This window comes from Sceloporus occidentalis, unplaced genomic scaffold, assembly GCF_023333645.1.
Source record: "Sceloporus occidentalis isolate IW3139 unplaced genomic scaffold, rSceOcc1.0.p SCAF_9, whole genome shotgun sequence".
Classification (NCBI taxonomy): domain Eukaryota; kingdom Metazoa; phylum Chordata; class Lepidosauria; order Squamata; family Phrynosomatidae; genus Sceloporus; species Sceloporus occidentalis.
In genome coordinates this window covers 29,557,979-29,575,333 of record NW_028316989.1, presented here as the reverse complement: position 1 = coordinate 29,575,333, position 17,355 = coordinate 29,557,979, and the positions used below count along the sequence as shown (strand labels likewise).

Genomic DNA, 17,355 nt, shown 5'->3' with positions numbered 1-17,355 from the left:
ACCCAAAAAACACCAGTGTGGCCAAGATGGCAAGAGTTATGAATCAGAAAAAACACACAAGCAAGGAGTGGCTGCACCAGTTTGCTTTTGCCAAAGCCAACTGGGAAAGGCAAGATTCTGCCCCCTCTTCTCCATCTGCTTAGTTAAACTCAATGAAATCCGTTTTGTGCTCTGTTTGGAGAAAGTAAAGCTGTGGTTCCCAAACTTTGGTCTTCCAGATGTTTTGGACTTCAATTCCTAGAAGCCCAAGCCAGCTTGGCCAGCAGTCAGGAATTCTGGAAGCTGAAGTCCAAAACATCTGGAGGAGCAAAGTTGAGGAACCACTGTGTGGACAAAGGAGAAAAGTGGAAGGCAGAAAGAGTAAGTGAGACATTTTAAAAGTAGCTGAAAAAGTAGGATAATAAAAGATTAATCAGGACTATTGGAGGTTATGATAGGTTACCAAAAAGAGGCCTTGGAAGGTCAAAGGGTACAAACCGCTACCCAAATCTTCATCAGAAGAATCCACTCAACATACAACATCTCTTGCTATCAATCCCCTTCTCGATTGTTCACTTTTTCTGCTCAAAAGTTACAAACTCATCATTTTTTCAAAGGCCCAACTTTCCCTTCTCCTTTCCACCAACACGGAGGTTCCACCGTTCCAACATAAACTACTATTCTCCGTTATAGACTCTAAATTGATACAGTTCATGTTTCCTTAAATACAACCTTTTTATAAAAAAAGAAAGAAATCAAGACAAGAGTTTGTATTGGAGCAGCAGCAGGTAAAAAACATGGTTTAAATCTGCAGCTGCACCACGGCGAACGAGGGAGAAATAAAACAGTACATATAACGCAGACGCACACACCATGCCCTTTTTTTAATGTTCAAGAAGGTGGTAAAATTATTCTTAACTCCATCATTAGGGCTTGGCTGTAAATTATGGGTTCGGTGCCCTTCCAAGAGTTTCCAAGGCAAACATGAGGTGTAAACGCCAACCCTTCCCACAAAGAACGGTGTTGTTCAGGAGAGGGGAAAGAGAAATGGTAGTCATTCAATACCGAAGCCCATGAGCTTTCTTTGCTGGCACCATAGAGAATGAGTCATTGCGAGTGAATTGTGGGAAGGAGGAGGTCTCCAAAGTAGCACGCACATGCTGTTATTGCTCGGAGGAGGTGTGGCGGCAGAAGCAATGCACGGCTCCCGCAGTATGGAACCAATTATCATCACCATATAATTACCGCATGTCCTAGACTAGTGTTCCCTAGGGCCATCTTGTTCAGCCAAGCAGTTGGTTCGTTCAGTGCACAGTTCCTATGTGTGTGTGCATACATGCAGGCAGTAGTCATAGTCAGTTGTTTAGAAGGTTGCTTTCCCTTAGGCTGCTTTCTGCTCGTCTTCTAAAGAGCCAGCGTGGCATAGTGGTTCGAGTGTCTATGACTCCAGATACCAGGGTTCAATTCCCAGCTCAGCCATGTAACCCACTGGGTGATCTTGGGCAAGTCATACACTCTCACAGCCAGAACAGATGGACATTTTGCACTGGCCTCAGCCCAAAAGTAGAACTAGGTAGTGCTCAGTGCTTACATGCTCCAAGCCCTAACATTGGCACCTGTATGCCATTGTGGCGCACACCCGTCCATACAGGGCTGCGCCATGATGACACACAGGCGTCAGCGTGCCCAAACAGCTCTGGCCAGAAGGGGCATCATGATGCTGCATCTCAGCAGTTATGATGCCCCTAAAAAGAAGCTACCTAGAGCAGCTTCTTTTTAAGGAGCATGTTGGTGGTGTAGCGTGCAGCTGCTGTGGCACCAACCGTGGCAAAAATGGGAGGCTTTTAGCTGCCCGTCTGTCGAGCCCCTCAATCTCTAGGGTGAATCTCCTCAGAGCAAATCCTGCCATGAAAACCCCAGGATACAGTCGCCTTAGGGTCACCATAAATCGGAAGTGATTTGAAGGCATACCACAACAGCAATAGAAGAGTGGGGTGTCATCATCCAGACTCTGAATAACCTCTCCCAGAAGTTTTATTTACTTGTTAAACAGCATGGGGGACAAAACCAAACCCTGGGGGACCAATGGCTAGGATGTCAAACATGCATTCTCCAGCATCACTTCTGGGTTCACCCTTCCATGAAGAACCAGAACCACGCTAGAACAGTGCCATGAAGTCTTAAGCCAGAGAAGATTCCATGGCTATCAAAAGCTGCAGAAAAATCCAGCAGAACCAACAAGAACATATTGCTCCAGTGCCATTCTTGGTAAATATCGTCTACCAAGGTGACTAAGGCTGTCTTTATCCCATAGCCAGGCCTGAAGTCAGACTGAAATGGATCTAGATCAGTGTGAAGTCGAAGGCTTTCATGGCCGGCATCCATAGTTTTTTGTGGGGTTTTTTTTTGTTTTGTTTTGGGTTTTTTTTGGCTATGTGGCCATGTTCTAGCAGCATCTAGATCAGCATCTAGATCAGTGTTTCCCAAACTTTGGTCCTCCAGGTGTTTTGGACTTCAACTCATAGAACCATAGAGTTGGAAGAGACCACAAGAGCCATCCAGTCGAAGCCATAGCCTGAACAATTGGGAATTCTGGGAGCTGAAGTCCAAACCATCTGGGGGACCAAAGTTTGGGAAACACTGATCTAGATAATCCATTTCAGCTGGACTAGGATTCTGGAAGACCAGGATTCAAATCTTTGCCCAGCCTTAAAACCCACTGGGTGACCTCTCAGTCTAAGAGGAAGGCAATGACAAAACACCTCTGAATAAATCTCACCAAAAAAACCCTACGGATGTCACAATAAGTCACAGTCAACCTGAATGCACATGACACCAACAAGTCCCATTTGATCCTGATAGTTTTGGAAGAAACCAAACTACTTTGTTGAGATGGAGAACCCAAAGAACTAGATTGATGGACCGGTGGTCTAGTGGTTTGAACATCGGACTGTGATTTGAGAACAGGGTTTGAATCCTGGCTCCGCCATGTAAACCCAGTGGATGGCAAGTCACACTCTCTCAGCCTCAGAGAATGGCAATGGCAACCCCCCTCTGAAGAAACTTGCCAAGAAAACCCCATGATAGGTTTGCCTTAGTGTCACCATAAAGTGGAAAGGACTTGAAGGCACACAACAACAACAACAATCTGATTTTTGGAGGGCTCCAGAATTCAGCTATCCAGTTGGTTATGTATTTACCAATCAACATGATGCTCAGAAACCTGTTAATGTTAATGCCTACGCATGTACTCCTTTACAAAGGAGGCTGAAATGTTTGTTCAGTGCAAAATGTTATAGAAGTAGAGGTACACATGTGGTGTCATTGTGCATGTAGCTGCACAATGTACAAAGACTTACTTTGTGTATTATACAAGCATGCATGTGGATGTACAAGCACTTTTGGGTGTGCATTTGGTTGCCCATTTGGAGCCTTGGTTCAGTGGCATAATGCCTTCCTTCACAGCCACTGTACCTCAGGCATTTTCCCTCCTTCCTTACAACATCATTGTGCATTAAGAGAATTCCAGTCATGAACTGGGGGGGAAATACCTTTTTGACAAGCCATCCTGACCAGTGGATTCTGGATGTTTTCCCTGGCTCTGATATAAAAGCACACTAAAGGTTCTCTGAAGTCTATTCTCCCTCTGCTCCTTGCAAGGCATGAAGGAAGAAACTTCTCTCCGCCTCTGCTGTAAAGCTGGAAGAAAAAATGACTTCCATCCTTTAATAGATGGCTAGTTGATTTGTAAGCCTTGTCAACGGGTGCCAAGCGTTCACCTGCAAATGTTATTTTAACACATCCTCAGAGGAAATCTATAGCAATAAAGCACCACCGGTGCTTTAGAAATTCGCAAGAACACCCTGCCAGTGCTTTGGAGAAAGAGAAAATAATCAACTGCAATAATGTATTTTTTAATTAAATCTCTCCATAAGCACACATTGGAAAGTGCTTTCCAAAGCAGTTTCCAATGGATAGATTCCTGATTTGGGGCCTTTAAATGTATGGGAAGGGAGTGTTTCCAAGTTGGAAAAGAAGTGAATTCACTTTGGGATACAGTCAGAAGTATGAAGGAGCTATCCAAGATAGGTTCACTTTCTACGGCTTCGTTCCAATACATTGCATTTGTTATCTACCACTTCATTCCAATACGTTGCATCCCATGGACCTCTTAATAGCCAAAGAGGGGCAGGGAGAGCTGAATGAATTACAAAACAAAATGAATTTTAACAGGGATAAATATATGGTATTACACCTTGGCAGGAAAAACTAAATGTGCAGATATAGGATTGGTGATGCCTCACTTAAAGGTAATAAATGTGAAAAGGAACTTGGGCTCTTAGGAGACCACAAGCCAAATGTGTGATGCAGCAGCCAAAAAAGCCAATGCAATTCTGGACGGCATGAATAGGAGTATAGTATAGGAAAATCATAGTCTGTTCTGCTTTGCTCTGACCTCACCTGCAATACTGTGTCCAGTTCTGGGCACCACAACTGAAGAAGGATATCAAGAATCTGGATCATGTCTAGAGAAGGACAACCAAGAAGGTCAATGGTCTGAAAACCAAGCTTTATGAGGAACAACTGAAGGAGCTGGGTATGTTTAGCCTGGAGAAGAAAAGAATGAAAGGCAATCACGGTTACCAATACCGTGGATACAGGGGACAACCTGTTGTTGTTTTATACAGAAAACAACATGTTCTGCATTATTATTTCCTGCACATAAAATGTCTTGGGGATATTTTCCCACTGTTTCCTGTGCAGAAAATGTTGTTTTCTCTGCTAAAGAACCATGTGCAAACTTTGCACAGAGTAAGTTCCCAAATGGCTGGTAGGTTTCAAAAGCCGTATTTTGTTTTTATTGAAGATTTTCTCACAGCGAGAAGAAAACTGCTTAAAAGATTGGTTGCTTCCTGCGAGAAGAAATGTAGTGAAGAACTGCATCCCTATCCTTGGTTGGGTTCACTAGGAGACCTACTTCACGCCATTGCCCAACCGGTAGCCATCACCATCAACAACGTTTATTTATGTAGAGAGATCTTGTAGCACCTTTGAGACTAACTGAAAGAAAGAAGTTGGCAGCATGAGCTTTCTTAGACTTCAGTCTACTTCCTCAGATACATTTAGGGGAATTAGACTGAAGTTCATGCTGCCAACTTCTTTCTTTCTGTTAGTCTCAAAGGTGCTACAAGATCTCTCTACATACTGGCTATATCTTTGAATTCAACATGTATTTATCAAAGGGTGGAACATCAGACATATACAGCCAAGAAGAAAACAATAAAGCATAGCACTTGGAAACCAAGAGGGGGACCTTTCCGATTCCTGGGAGACTTCTTTTGGTCCTCCAATGCAAGTATGCTGGTGGAGCATTACAATCCATAGAGTCAAATTGGATCATGACCACCATTTATTACAAAACACGTTGGGAGACTGAAATGCATGTTACTGGTCACTTGAATACTTGCCCATGGGCAAAAAGAGACAAACAACATCATAAAACAGTGAACGTCACAGAATGGCCTTGCGCAAACTCATAGAATTCATCACATCTATCTATACATCAACTCACCATCCAGCAATTGACTGAATGGGTCTACTCTGGTTTGGACTCATCAAGAGGATGCCAGCCAATACCTTCCAAATAAAGACTAGGAAAGTTCTTGCCAGCACCTTAGAGAAACACAGAGTTTTGCCTCCACTTACCTTCTGCAAAAGGTTCCCACTCATAGAATCGACCCATAAAAGGCTTGTTGTTGTACGACGCACACTGCACTTCCCTGATGCTTCTGTTCTCGAGGCATGGCTGTTGAATCAATGACAGGAGTATTATATTGGAAACAAATTAAGAACGCTATGTTTACGGCATGCATTTATGCTGGACTGTATCTGAAGACAGTATGACAATGTGATGTCTTCCCATAAGAACGTCACCCAGTTGCTAGTCTCAACCAGAGTATGACCCATTGAATTGGTTTCTGTAAAGGAAGTCAGGACTTCTCCTTGATCCAAATGGGTCTGGTCTAGTTGGAACTAGGGACTAGATTTAGGCCAATGACTGCTGTAAAATGGAGATGCTATCCATGGGCCACACATCCAGCCTCCTACATCCTACATGGGTTTGTCTGTATGTATGTGTGTGTGTGTGTGCGCGCGCACACACACACACGCACACGCACACACACACACACACACACACACACACACACGCACACTGGCGTGCCTTATGCAGCTTCCATCATACGCTGGAAGCCATGCCAGAAGGAGCAGCGCCACCAAGAATGCACACATACAGAGGAGTGCAAGTGAAGACAAACAGATATATGTTGATATGCACATTAATAAAGCAGCGTTTTTAAAATGGTGATTGCACCACTTGAACCTCCTGCTCTTGGGGATTCGGCGCTTCCTGTTCTTCCACTGCTGCCAGTGCGCATCTGTTGGCCACACTTATCACACACCTGGAAAATCCAGAGAAAACTGCAAGTCCATTTCCCCCCGCACTATCTAAGGCGATAGATCTGGGGAAGAATTGGAAAAGCAAGGCTAAAACCCCTTTAAATAATCTCCACCAAAGGCTAGACTTTTCTCAAGTGATACATCAGTTTGGTCTCTCCCCCCCCCCTTTTCCCTTTCAACCCTTGCGTTTCGTTTCCAAAAAAATCCTGATCAAATTAGCATTAAGCCAGTGAACCATGCTTGACTTGGGGGAACTGAAGAGAGCTGGAGTGACTTGTTGCGGGGAGGAAATCCTTGCCAGATACTGGAAGGCCGTGTCAGCTGGACCGTTCCAAACATTTCCCCGATACTCTAATTGCTTTTTGGGGGGATAGGTTTCGGCAATGGGGTGACCAGCGAGGATAACATTTCCAAAAGGGGATTGTCCCAAGGACCGTGTTGGAGCAGCTGGGCTCATTTGCAGGTATCCAACCCAGGCTGAACTCTCTGGTGTCCGAGAGAGTGATGGCGTTTTTGTGGCCTATTGCCAACCATTCATAACAATGGACAGGTCTCAAGGGGGGCTTCAGTAATTTACCTTGAAAACTAGGGATGCAAAAATACCTCCCTCTCAATTTCCTGAACCTCCCTCAATCCCACCTGCATTTTCTTCCTCTCCTTGTCTGGTAAATTTCATATTTTTTTTCTTCTCAGACTGACACACACAACCAAAGGTTTGGACACACTTCTCCTCCTTGGTCTATTTGTTTGCATGGTTTATCTAATTTGTGCAGCTTTTCCCCATCGACTAAAATGTGTGTGTGTGTGCGCGCGTGCACGCGCGCACGCGCTCTTTGAGAAGTACTTGGTTCCCAAAAAAAACACCTTCTAAGCCTTGTAAATGTGCAAAATGCCCAAGGAGGGAGGAGAAGGATTTTCTCTCGACAAGCCTTGAGAAGTGTGAAGGCCATTGAGTCCAAAGAGATTTCTTTCCATTCCTATTGAAGACCAAGGATAAGTTGGGAGAGACACAATCAGGGGCTTCTCTGACAACGGGACAGAGAACCGACTGCGGATTTTAGTCCAAGATTTAAAAGAGCTATGTGCTGAATGGGTTTTGAAGAGGGTTCCAGTCCTTTGCATAGTTCACTTATTGTTCCCTGATATTCTGCTTTGACAGCTAAGTTACACAGATATAACTAAATAACTTCTCCTGGCCCAACATCCCAAAGCCCATCTTAACACCCAGCAGCCGCATTGAGCAAAGCAGGTCTGTTCAGCTTCAAATTCTTCTTTTTCTTCTTCTTCTATTATTATTATTATTATTATTTGCTTATATCCCACCTTTCTCCCAACATAGGGAGCAAATTCAAAACAACATAATTTTAAACAATACAAGATCCATCTTGAAGCCTTTTTGAAGCTGTCTAAGCTGGTAATATGATGGATCTCTTCCGGCAGGCCGTTCCATAATCTGGGACTGGTTGACAAAAAGGTCCTCTCGGTGGTTGCAGTCAGCCTAGTTCTTACAGGCTGCAATAAATTCCTCCCAGAGGACCTGAGTGCGCGGGGTGGATTATATGGAAGGAGGCAGTCCCAAAGACAGGTTGGACCCAAGCCATGTAGGGCTTTAAAGGTCATCACCAACACCCTTGTTCTGCACCCAGAAACCAATGGGCAGCCAGTGGAGTGATTTTAAGATAGGTGTTATGTGATTGCTTCTGTTTTTTCCAGTAACCAACCTGGCTGTCATGTTCTGAACTAACTGAAGTTTCTAAACTAAGCACAAGGGTAGCCCCAAGAAGGGTGCATTGCAGCAATGAAGTCGTGAGGTTACCAGCGCATGTACCACAGTTTAAAGGTCCCCCACTTCCAAGAAAGGACACAGCTGGTGTATCAACCGAAGCTGATAGCAAGTGCTCCTGACCGTCACATTTATCTGATTTGTCATCTGGAGCAGTGAGTCTAGGAGAACCTCCAGACTGTGAACATAGTCCTTTAAGAGGAATGTGACCCCGTCTAGGACCGGTGGTTGTATCCCAGTACCTGGATTAGGGGTCCCTACTATGAGTACTTCCATCTGGATTCAATTTTAGTCTGTTTTTTCTCATCCAGTCCATTACCGCTTTAAGACATTCACTAAGAGGAGGGATGCCATCTGAAGTCAAAGCTGTAGACCGAGACATGGAGAAATATATCTGGGTGTCATCAGCATACACTGATAACACCCCGCCCCATGTCTCCAAATGATTTCTCAGTGGGTCATGTTGTGTCAACTTGTTGTGTTAAGATATGTGTTATGTATCTTGCTTAGACCTGAATTACACTCCTGGAAGCCTTCCAACTTCTGGAAGTCACCCACTCTGATATAAATGGAATCGCCCATTGCTGTGTCTTCACGAACACTGTCTCTTCCCAGAAAAAATAAATTAAAAAGTAGCTTCGGATGACAGTGAACTCCAGGACTCGAATTCAGCCCTGGGAAACCTATCCAATGACATGGGTCATGCAACATCACACCCAGAGTAACTCCCTTCAAAGAATTATCCCCAACTACAGTGGCTTCGCCTCCATCCAGACTCCAGCCAGTTGAACTTGGCCGATCCGGCCAGATCCTTGAAGGCCAGCCGCTTTGAGCAAATTGAATAAAATTTTGGAAAAGAGCAAAAAGGGGGAAAAAATGTTCCTAACATTGCTTGTCCAAGTTTCTGTTGGAGCCTAGTTTACGGCGAGATGCAGAAGCCATGACGTCTTTGGTCTCGATTATCGAAAGGGATCTTCTCTGAGCGATCCCAGTCAGGCATTCTCAAGGCCTCTGCTATTTCAGGCAAATCCTTTAACTACAGTCACACACTTGGCTTTTCTCCTTCTTGACTGCAGCCTCACTTTTATATTGCAAAACCCATCCAAATAGCCCTTGCCTAGAAAGTCGTGTATTTATAGAAAACGTGTGTAATGCAAGAGGCACTCGGTTAAAGAGAAACCAATGAAAAGTTATTTCCATTTGACAAAAACTGGCTGAAACACTGAAGGCTGTCTAAGGATTAATTGCCTCCTGGCTCCGCAGCTGGCTCCACTGGGCAGTGATGCTTTTCTCTTAAAAAGAGAAAAATGAAAGGAGGAAAAAAGGAATGTAGAACTTTGCCACCTTCCCATTCTTTTAAAAAACTAAAACAACTTGTTGCACTGAGAAGAAAACACCCCTCTTGCATTTCTGCAGAAAATGAAGAAATAGGAATTTCATCGCTGGCATCCTCAAAGTGAGTTACGACTGCCTTAAATCCAACTTAAGTTATCATATCTCACTTTTTGATCGCACCCGCTGAGATCGGACAGTAGGCACATGGCTTGGCACCTTGTTGTGACCTCAAGGGAAGCGACTCATGCCAGCGGCGGTGGCAGGTGGCATAGCAGGACATGTTTAGACAGCCGCACAGTGTCACTAAGGAGTGCAATATATTTTACACAAAAATCCAGAGCAAAAAGCAAGGTCTTTAGTGCCAGTTTAGCCAGGGATAGGGCAGATTTAACCAGGGATAGGGGGCTGCAGTCAAGAAATCAGAAGAAAATTAAGAATGGGGAGGGTGACTATGAAAGAACTAGAAAAGATCCAAAAATGCAAAGATATGCAACTGAGCACAAAAGTTAGAATCATACAGGCCGTTGTATTCCCTATTACCATGGATGGATGAGAGAGCTGGACAGTTAAGAAAGAAGATAGAAGGAAAATCAACTCATTTAAGTTGGTGCTGCTGAAAAAGAGTGCTGAGGGTCCCATGGATGGTCAAAAAGACAAACAAGTGGGTGCTAGAGCAGATCAAGCCAAAAATCTCCCTGGAAGCCAAGATGACAAAACTGAGGCTGTTGTACTTTGGAGGCATCATCTTGAACGGACTGTTGCCACCAAAATCCGAGAACATTATGGTGTGAATTCCATGGTTGGTCCCAACTAGAGTAGAACTATAGAAGCAATGGTATTTTGTTGATGGTAGTCTATGTCTTCAAGTCATTTCTGACTTATGGCAGCCCTAAAGGGAACCTATCATGAGGTTGTCTCGCCAAAATTTGTTCAGAGGGGACTTTGCCTTTGCCTTCCTCTGAGACTGAGAAAGTGTGACTTGCCCAAATTGTCCAGTGGTCAAGCAAGGAATTGAACTCTGGTCTCTAGAGTCGTAGTCCAACACTCATGCTGAGATGGTAATGGTCGGAAGTACAGTTGGCACTCCATATCCACAGAGTTGAAATGTGGTCTTCAGCGTCACAGGCAAATGCTTAAATCACTACACCATACTCGCACGTACCACTGTAGTAACTCACCATTCAACCATTGACTCAGTGGGTCTATTCTAGTTGGGACTAACCAACAGCACTTGAGGTCGATGTCATGATGAAGTGCCATTCAAGTCGTTTGGTCTTGATCCAATGGTATATTTAAGTATTCAGTGGAACATCAATGGAATCAGAATGTTCTTTTCCACCTCTTCCCATTGCAACCCTGCAGGATGCCTCTCCTGAGGTGGTTTTTAGGTGCCTTAGAGGATGCAGGAGGAAGGGAGATTGACCAAAAAGTGTGCGTTCCAGCAGAAATAGACCACTGCATCATGGCTATTGTTTTAAAATAAAGATGGTGGCCATCTGCCTGGGAGGAACATCATGAGTTCCTACCCCTTCGCCACCCTTAATATGCAGAGCACACACTCCTGCAAAATATGGAAGAAAAGCGTCAGATTCACCTCCTTCCTTTGCTTAACCCCACACTCCATACAACCAAGTGAGCCATACTATAAATGCATTGTAGAAAACCGCAAGAAAGAGCATCAAAAATAGTGAGTTGTGGGGGGTTTCTTTCCCCCCCCCCCAAGATGGAATAAGGCAAGAAAAAATGCAGAAGTCTCACAAACCCATGGAATTTTATTAGTCCAACACATATTAACGTTGTCCTGCTTTATACGTTTTTTCCCCGTCACAAGTTGTCTTCCCAAACTTAGATTGGAGTATTTTTGCTTTTATCTTTATAGCAGTGGTTCACATCCAGAGGTGAAATGGATCTGAAGTCGATGGAGCAGTAATCTTTTTTTCAGGGCAGAGTTATAGACATCCTCAACGCGGTTATTAGATTTGTCGTCAACTCGATGACCACATTTTCCACTATCCCCTTCCAAGTAATTTAACAGAATCTCCGCTGGGCCCTTGGGGATCCTAAAACCCATGATTAATTTTTTAGGACATACGATAACCTTTCCAAGCCGTTGCAATCGTTTCACAATGCCAAAAAACAGAGATTAAGCATATGCTACTTTCCCCGCATCTCCAGCACCCATTCCTTATGCGCTTTTAAATCTGTTACCGCTAGCACCCCCATCTATGGGATGTAATATAATCATCAAACATTTTTCTCTTCAACCGATAGAGAGAGCAAACATTTCCCTATATTCACAGCTGGGGGTGTAGTTCTTTGCTAACTTCATTCTCAAAGGAAGCAATACATAATTTTAACGGTATTTCTTTGCAGCTGAACTATTTGCACTTCGAAATTTCCATCTGGGAAATTAAGGAGCATTTTTTGTACAGCAAACAGCAGACAAAAATAATCTTGCTATGCAGAAATATTATATTCGTTGCAGAAAGTGCTATTTCCTGAGCAGAAAATTCTGTATATATTGTGGTGGGGCTAGCCATTCGGTTGAAGCTACTGTTTTGTATGCACAATAAACCTCAGGTATGTAAAAGTTACTTGCATTGTGCCCAATGTTTCTTTTTTCTCTCTTTTCAATCCCCAAATAAATCCCCTGGTTGCATACTAAGGGATTCTGCCTCACAAAGGATGAGTCTTAAGGAGGAAGAAAGATACAGAATGAAAGAAATGGGACAGGAAAACACCAAGCATTGCCTTCCCATATATAAATTCTGCCCCCACTTTGAAATTTCCCTTCAGTTCCCAAATTTGTAGCGTTGTAGTAACTTAAAACTTCAGATGAGCATTTCAAAAAAAGCCTTCAGGCATCCAAAGTAAAGAGATAGGGAAAGCAACCCAGGGCAAGCAAACACAGCAAATATCAGAGCAATGCATATGAATCTGTTTTAATGGCCCATTACAGACGGGCTCTTGAGGCGCCCCCATCATGTGCTAGTGGTTGGCTGGGGACCTAGCATCCACACTGGCCTCACCCCTAGCACGTGACGGGGGCGTAATAATGGCGGCGCCTTATACACACAGGCGCTGCCATTATTACGTGTCAGACGCATAGCGTCCACACATTGTGAGTGCGCCATTGGCACCTCGCGGCGTCATAACCGCGCCGCGGGAAGAAGCACCATTTTGGGGCTTCTTTTTTGCTCCATGCGGGAGCCGCTCGATTTGGCTGCTACGGCTCCCTCGCGGAGCAACCAGCAGCGCCGGCAGACCGCCACTTTTAGGTGGTCTGTAACACGCCAATGTCTCTGCAGTGTTAGAAATTTGGAAACTGGTTGACAGTTTCATTGCAGGAGATAGGTTTCTTATAGGCATTAATGTCCTCAATTTTTACACCTTTGGTAGCAACACTTGCTTCTCTTGAGATAATTATGACATAAGCAGAGTGGAGGGAGGTTTGCAAGGAAAGCCAGAATGAATTCCTTGGCTAAGAAGCTCCTAAGACATTGGAGCCTGGGACACCAAACGTTGGTGGGAAATATTATTTGGACACATTCCTGACTGTAAATCGATCACTGTCCAGCCGGTTTGGCGATGACAGCAAGGAAGGTTGCCCTGGGTGAGTTCATCAACCCCGCGCATGATGGTTTCCGTAATGCATGGAATTTGGCAGTTGGCCTTCCAGCATGGGGAGGTTCAGCACAAAGCAGAAAAACCACAACACATCATTTTGGGCAGCTGTGTGTTTGTGCAATTATGCTAACTCACTCTCTGGCTATCTCACTTATTATTATTATTGTTATTATTATCATCATCATTAATTATAGCCCATCTTTTTTTCCCAAGACTGGGACTCAAGGCAGGCATTGTTGTTGCTGCTGCTGTTGTGTACCTGCAAGTCATTCCTGACTTATGCCGACCCTACGTCCAACCTGTCGTGGGGTTTTCTTGGCAAATTTCTTCAGAGGGGTTTGCCATTGCCATACTCTGAGGTGGGCATACACATTAAAAAGATTACAATAAGAAAAAACAAAAACAAAATGTCAACATTAAAACTGAAGGGGCATCTTTGTTGTGATTGTCGTGTGCCTTCAGGGTGTTTCTGTGGGGTTCTCTTGGCAGCATTTGTTCAGAGGAGGTTTGCCATTGCCTTCCCCTGAGGCTGAGAGCATGTGGCTTTCCAAAGGTCACCCTGCACTGTAGCCATAATGCAGTTTCACACCACTTTAAGTGACGCAGTGCCATTCTATGGGATCCTGAAATTTGTACTTTTGCAAGGTCTTCAGCCTTCTCTGCCCAAGAGTACTGGTGTCTCTCAATACTATAAATCCTAGGATTTTGTAGGATGGAGTCATGACTGTTAAAGTGGGATCAAACTGCATTATTTCTACAGTGGAGATGCACCCTATATAGACCAAGCAACTGGCCTGGGCAACTGGATTGGGTCTGGGGGTCCACTTTCTACCCTGGGACCCTATGAGAGCCGCACTGATTGCCAAAAACAACCCTCGGTAGTTAGGTAGGTTAAATATAGTTAATTAAGTAGTTGCTCTAGGATCTTGGCCAACACTTTTAACTCACTACTCCCGAGATCAGATTCAACCATATAGCTCCATGCACATACACACATACCTGGAATCTGAAGAGGTACAACATAAGAAGAGCTGTTCTAGTGTTCCTAACAATCCACCCTTTCTCAGAAAAGTCATAAAAAATCAGTGCCTTGGCATAAGGAAGAAGCAAAAGCTCTCCTCGCTGATGTTTCTAATCATAGGTTCTTCTAATGACCCCTTTCTCTTAAACAGCACGTATTAATTTGGCACAAGATTGATCACGTTCGTACAATATGTATACAACCACTTTAAACTTCACCATCCATTTTATACCAGCCTCACGTCTAGGGGCCCATATTAATTTCACACCAGGCCAAGGTTTAGTGGAATTGTGTGTGTGTGTGTTTTTTTTCCCTTCCATGAATGGGGCTGGAGCATCCTCTGAAGCCAAGACCTGGCGGCAGTACTCTTGTTGTGATCTGTCAACCAAAAATCGCACCCCTCCCAAAAGCCTGGATGGCCCAAAGCCCATCCAAGGCATTCTTCCCTGCCTGTGACAGCTACTGAAAACCTCCTCCCCTTGCAAGCAAACACCATATGCTGGAGATCAACACAAAACACCACCCATCACATGGGTTGCTCTGAATCCACAGTGCCTTTGCTCACTGATGGCACACAACTGTCAGGAGACTGGCACGCACACTCCCCATACACTGAAAGCACGGCTTGTGGAATTTTTCCCAGCAAAGTTGGCTAAGAGGCTTGCCACTGATCAAGCGCCCTGTTTCAAAGCCACAAATCTATGCTCAATGGCATTTTTAATTTATCTATTTTTATTCAATCCCATTTCATTGTTTTTGTGGAATCCAGTCCCACAGTCTCAGCCAGTCCGCATAAGTAGTTCTCCAGGCATCGCTCCGAGGCAAGCAGCAAACTTTGAGTAATGTTGTTTTAGGCTCACAGTGGGAGTTTGGATCTTCCGAACCATAGAAGCTGAACTGTGGCTTTCCAGCAACCAATATCAGCTCACATACTCTCCCATCTGGGCTAAATTTGATGGGAAGAGCACCTGTTTCCTTGCTAGGGTTACCAGGTGCGAGTGTGAACCAGGTCTGAGACTCAAAAATGTACATTGACACCAAAGCATTGGGCAAACTACACCTTGGCCAGTATCCCATTGGTGTCTTATGCATGTGTAAGTTCTCCTATGGAAGCCACTAGATATTTTTGTCCGATACAGAATGTTTGCATTTAAGGTGACGCAACTGTGCATGCAATGAGGTTCTGTATGCATATGCATACAGACACATTTGCATGCAGTTGCTCAAGCAGTGTGAGTTCAGTTGTCCAACTTTGCCGTTCAATGCAAGGGTTATGTAGCACAGTCATTGCATAACTTTACATGTGGAGGGTCATGATACACAACCCCAACGTTTGATTTTTGAAGTTTCATAGTAGCTTCATAGCAATTCATAAATATTGGTTGGAATCCTGTTGGTGTCTTCCAAATGCAACTCAATGTGGGTACCTTCAAGTCGTCCATTGACTTATGGTGGCCCCATGAATTTTATAGGGGTTTCTTAGGCAAGAAATACTCCAAAGCGGTTTCATCAGTTCCTTCCTCTGAAATATACCCTATAGTGCTTGATATTTGCTGGTGGTCTCCTATCGAGGTACTAACCAGGGCTTAACCTACTTAGCTTTCAAGATCAGATGGGAAACGGTGCCTTTAGGGTGTGTGTATGTGCCTTCAAGTCCACTGCCAACTTATGATGACCCCATGAATTTCATAGGGTTTTCTTGTGCAAGGAATCCTCAGAGGCAGTTTTGCCAGGTCCTTCCTTTGAAATAGACCCTACAGAGCCTGGTATTCATTGGCAGTCTTGCATCCAAGTACTGACCAGAGCTGACCCTGCTTAGCTTCCAAGATCAAACAGGATCAGGAATTTTAGGGTATTCATATAAACTTTAATGCCTCTGTCAAGGGTTAATTAATGGAAATATCTGCTTTAAGATGAAATACATTGGCATTTTAGGCCCCATCTCTTTTGGCTTTTGGTTTTGTCCACCACATTCTGCTCCCAAGCTTTAATGTAGCCTGTGGGCTGGAAGACGTTCTCCACCCTTGAAGCTATTTGGAAAGGTGGGAGAGAAGGCATTTTATGACATTTGCTCAAATTCATCTACCATCCCTCCAAGTGAGGCTTCCAGCAGAAGGCAACTTCTACAGCCCCTTAAAAGCTTTATGCAATTAACCCGATGTTCGGATTTTCCAAACTGCCATTTCTCCCAAGGCAGGTTGCATTGCACATTTCACATTCACCGACCAGATATTCAAGCCATGCATCTTCTACGAACTGACAGAAGAACCGAAGACAGGCTGGAATGCTTTATCACGCTCGCGAAGCATACATTTCTGCAGGCGGAAAAATGGCTGGGGCTCAGATCTACAGGGAATTATTAAAGACACATTAAAAGGGATGTGCCAAGAATGCAGCAGTTTGGCTTCAGATAAGGCTCAGAGCGGAGCCACATGTTTATAGTCAACCTCACATGGGATCCACATGGAATCAGGGGCAATCTGTACCATCCAAAACGTGGCAGTAGGACACAGGACCCTCAAAGGAACCCTACAGCTGCCAGACAAGTGACAAAGCAAGGCTTTGGTGACTGGACAGAAAAAGCTGCCATATTCAAATTCAGACCATTGGTCTGAATACGATGTCAAGGGTAAGCAATGCATAGCCAAGAACTGACCATGCTTCCCTTATCCACTCTAGAAAATCCACTGGCACCTCTGAGACTGAATTTGCACTGCAGAAATAATGCAGTGCTATATAAATAAAATAATAATAATAATAATAATAATAATAATAATAATGCAGTTGGACACTGCTTTAACCACCATGGCTCCATGCTATGGAATCCTGGGATTTGGGGTCTATTGTGGCATCAGACAGAGAAGTCTTGATAGCTCACAAAACTACCAGTCCCAGAATTTCATAGCATTGAGCCATGGCAGTTAAAGCCATGAGAAACTACTGTACATTATTTCCGCAGTGCAGATGTTCAGAAGCCTGTATTGCCGTCTTAGCCCAAATTTGTACAACTGTGGCATGATCTCACATCTCTTAGGGGAGACCAGTTTTTCATTCACCATCTACTAAGCTACATCTAAAACTGAGATCTGTAAGAAAAAGGACAAAACGCAGGATTGGGAAAGTGTTCTCATGAAGCAGAGCCAACCATACC

At 44.1% G+C, this 17,355-nt stretch overlaps 1 protein-coding gene across 1 annotated transcript in view; it reads right to left on the bottom strand.

Annotated features, from left to right (window-relative positions):
* Positions 1 to 17,355, bottom strand: part of THSD4 (thrombospondin type 1 domain containing 4) — a 276,631-nt gene that overhangs the window by 223,656 nt on the left and 35,620 nt on the right. Inside the window, exon 5 of the mRNA XM_089538427.1 lies at positions 5,686 to 5,785. Coding sequence (XP_089394553.1) covers positions 5,686 to 5,785 — 100 coding nt within the window. The remainder of the gene's footprint in view (positions 1 to 5,685; positions 5,786 to 17,355) is intronic.